We start from the raw sequence: 1,821 nt of genomic DNA, 5'->3' as shown, positions 1-1,821 counted from the left end.
TACCACACATCAATTTGACCTGTAGCCTAAAGCTAATACAGTTACATTCTTTCTTTCTTTCACCAACTATTCCAATTATTTAATGAGTTAATTAAATAAGTAAAATTACTTGACTTGTGCAATTGTCACAGGTTTTTTGGGCTTCCAGGAGATCACAGTTTAAGCAGCACCTTTGTCCAAAATATTCCATCACCGAAACCCATCACCATGTGTTACCTCTGAACCGCCTCCTGGTCCGGCTCTCCGTCTGATCCCTCCTCATCCACTGGGGCGACTGCAGGGATTGGGTGCTGGAAAAAGTGAACATTTGAGATATCATGATTCTACAAAGTGAAACCCAGCAAATTAAAATTACATCCTAACTCACCGGACTAGCAACCAGTGGTGAAGGCCCTCTGGGCCTCTTGAGCAGCTGAGCGTGTAGTTGTATGTTAGCCCCTCCATCGGACGCTCGTCGACCTAACGGACCCATGCCGTTGAGAAGCTGCAGGGTGGGTGGCTGTAGCAACGACTGTTCCTGTGGGATTGACATGAACAAAATGTCAGTCAAAATATAGTCGTTGAAAGCTGACATTTAGAACTAAAAGCAAGTCTTAATACTGTGAGTCCAACTACTGCACCTTGTATTCCAGTTGCTGTGTGGGCTGCAGGCTCTGTGTTGGCATGAGTGTATGCATTTGGCCCATTGTGGGCACCAAGGGTGGGAACGGGGGCTGGGGCACTACACCACGGGGGAAACCTGGTGGTAGTTTCTGCAGGTCCTCCTGCATCTCTGTCCTGTGGTGAGTTGAGACAAAATTGAAAGGTGGTGGAGTCAAAAAAACTGCCTTTCATCAACTTCTGATAAATAAACATTACATCATAAGGGACATTATTCTAACATGTCAAGCTGCAGCTGGTACCTTTGGTCTGGTACACCCACAGTGTGCCGCCTCATTGAGAGGTAGCGAGCCATGGCCTCAGGAGATGGTTCCTCTCCTTCATCACTGTCCAGTGTCATGCTGCCATCCGGCTGAAAATGTGAAAATATAAAATTATTATTATTATTATTTTTTATTTCTGGGAAAATTTGTTTCAGACGTTAATGCCTCAGTGCAAGTTTAAATCCAATCCATCTCTGTTTCCTCATACACTCTCTCACAGTCCAAAACAAGAGTGGAATTAACTGCAAAATTGTCATATGGACTGTATCAGCAGTTTGTCCCAGCTTCCCCACTGTAATTCACTTTGTTCGTGAGATTTTACAGTACACACCTCTCTTCTATTGCAATCCCTGCTGCAATGCAGTACTGATACTTTATTTTATTCCACGAGCCTTTTGTGATTCAGCTTGAAGCCTCTGGTTGTGTTTTGAACATGTGTGTGTGTGTGTGTGTCTCCTATCATCAGTCTAAAAGCCGTAGTAAAAGTTCACACCAACAGACTATTATGGCTGGGTGGCACAGATTCATGTGCCAGGTGGCCATGGTGACTTAGTAAGTCAGTTATTAAGGTATCACCAGTCTGGCTAAACCGTTTTTCCAATGCTATCAGAAAAATTCATTAGCTGACCACATTTTGGTTCAAGTAGGTGAATAATTCACTCACCTCAACAATCTGGTTCTCTGGATTGATGAGCTGGACATGAGGAACGGTCATGCTAACTGGATTACCCTGTGGATCTGTCTGCTGGGCAGGAAGATAAGAAAAAAAAAACAGTAGGTCAGACACACACACACAAAAGGTTATCACAAGAAGTGTTCTGACTTTAACATTAGCTTGGATGGGTTGGAATGGTGACTAGATCACACCAAATCAAATGACCACAGCTTTCACTAAAGA

The 1,821-nt window shown here is 43.7% G+C and overlaps 1 protein-coding gene across 7 annotated transcripts in view; it reads right to left on the bottom strand.

Moving 5' to 3' along the window:
- Positions 1–1,821, bottom strand: part of sik3 (SIK family kinase 3) — a 26,305-nt gene that overhangs the window by 11,858 nt on the left and 12,626 nt on the right. For 5 of the 7 annotated variants that reach the window (XM_025055340.1, XM_025055336.1, XM_025055338.1 and 2 more), the window contains exons 10-14: positions 1,588–1,668; positions 903–1,012; positions 621–777; positions 368–517; positions 217–290 (exon numbers count right to left, since the gene is read on the bottom strand). In XM_025055340.1, coding sequence (XP_024911108.1) covers positions 217–290; positions 368–517; positions 621–777; positions 903–1,012; positions 1,588–1,668 — 572 coding nt within the window. The remainder of the gene's footprint in view (positions 1–216; positions 291–367; positions 518–620; positions 778–902; positions 1,013–1,587; positions 1,669–1,821) is intronic. The other 2 variants (XM_025055337.1, XM_025055335.1) reach the window with 1 other exon arrangement.

This window comes from Cynoglossus semilaevis, chromosome 4, assembly GCF_000523025.1.
Source record: "Cynoglossus semilaevis isolate Cse_v1.0 chromosome 4, Cse_v1.0, whole genome shotgun sequence".
Lineage (NCBI taxonomy): Eukaryota > Metazoa > Chordata > Actinopteri > Pleuronectiformes > Cynoglossidae > Cynoglossus > Cynoglossus semilaevis.
Note: the sequence above shows the minus strand (reverse complement) of the source record. Positions and strands in the feature narration are given on the sequence as shown.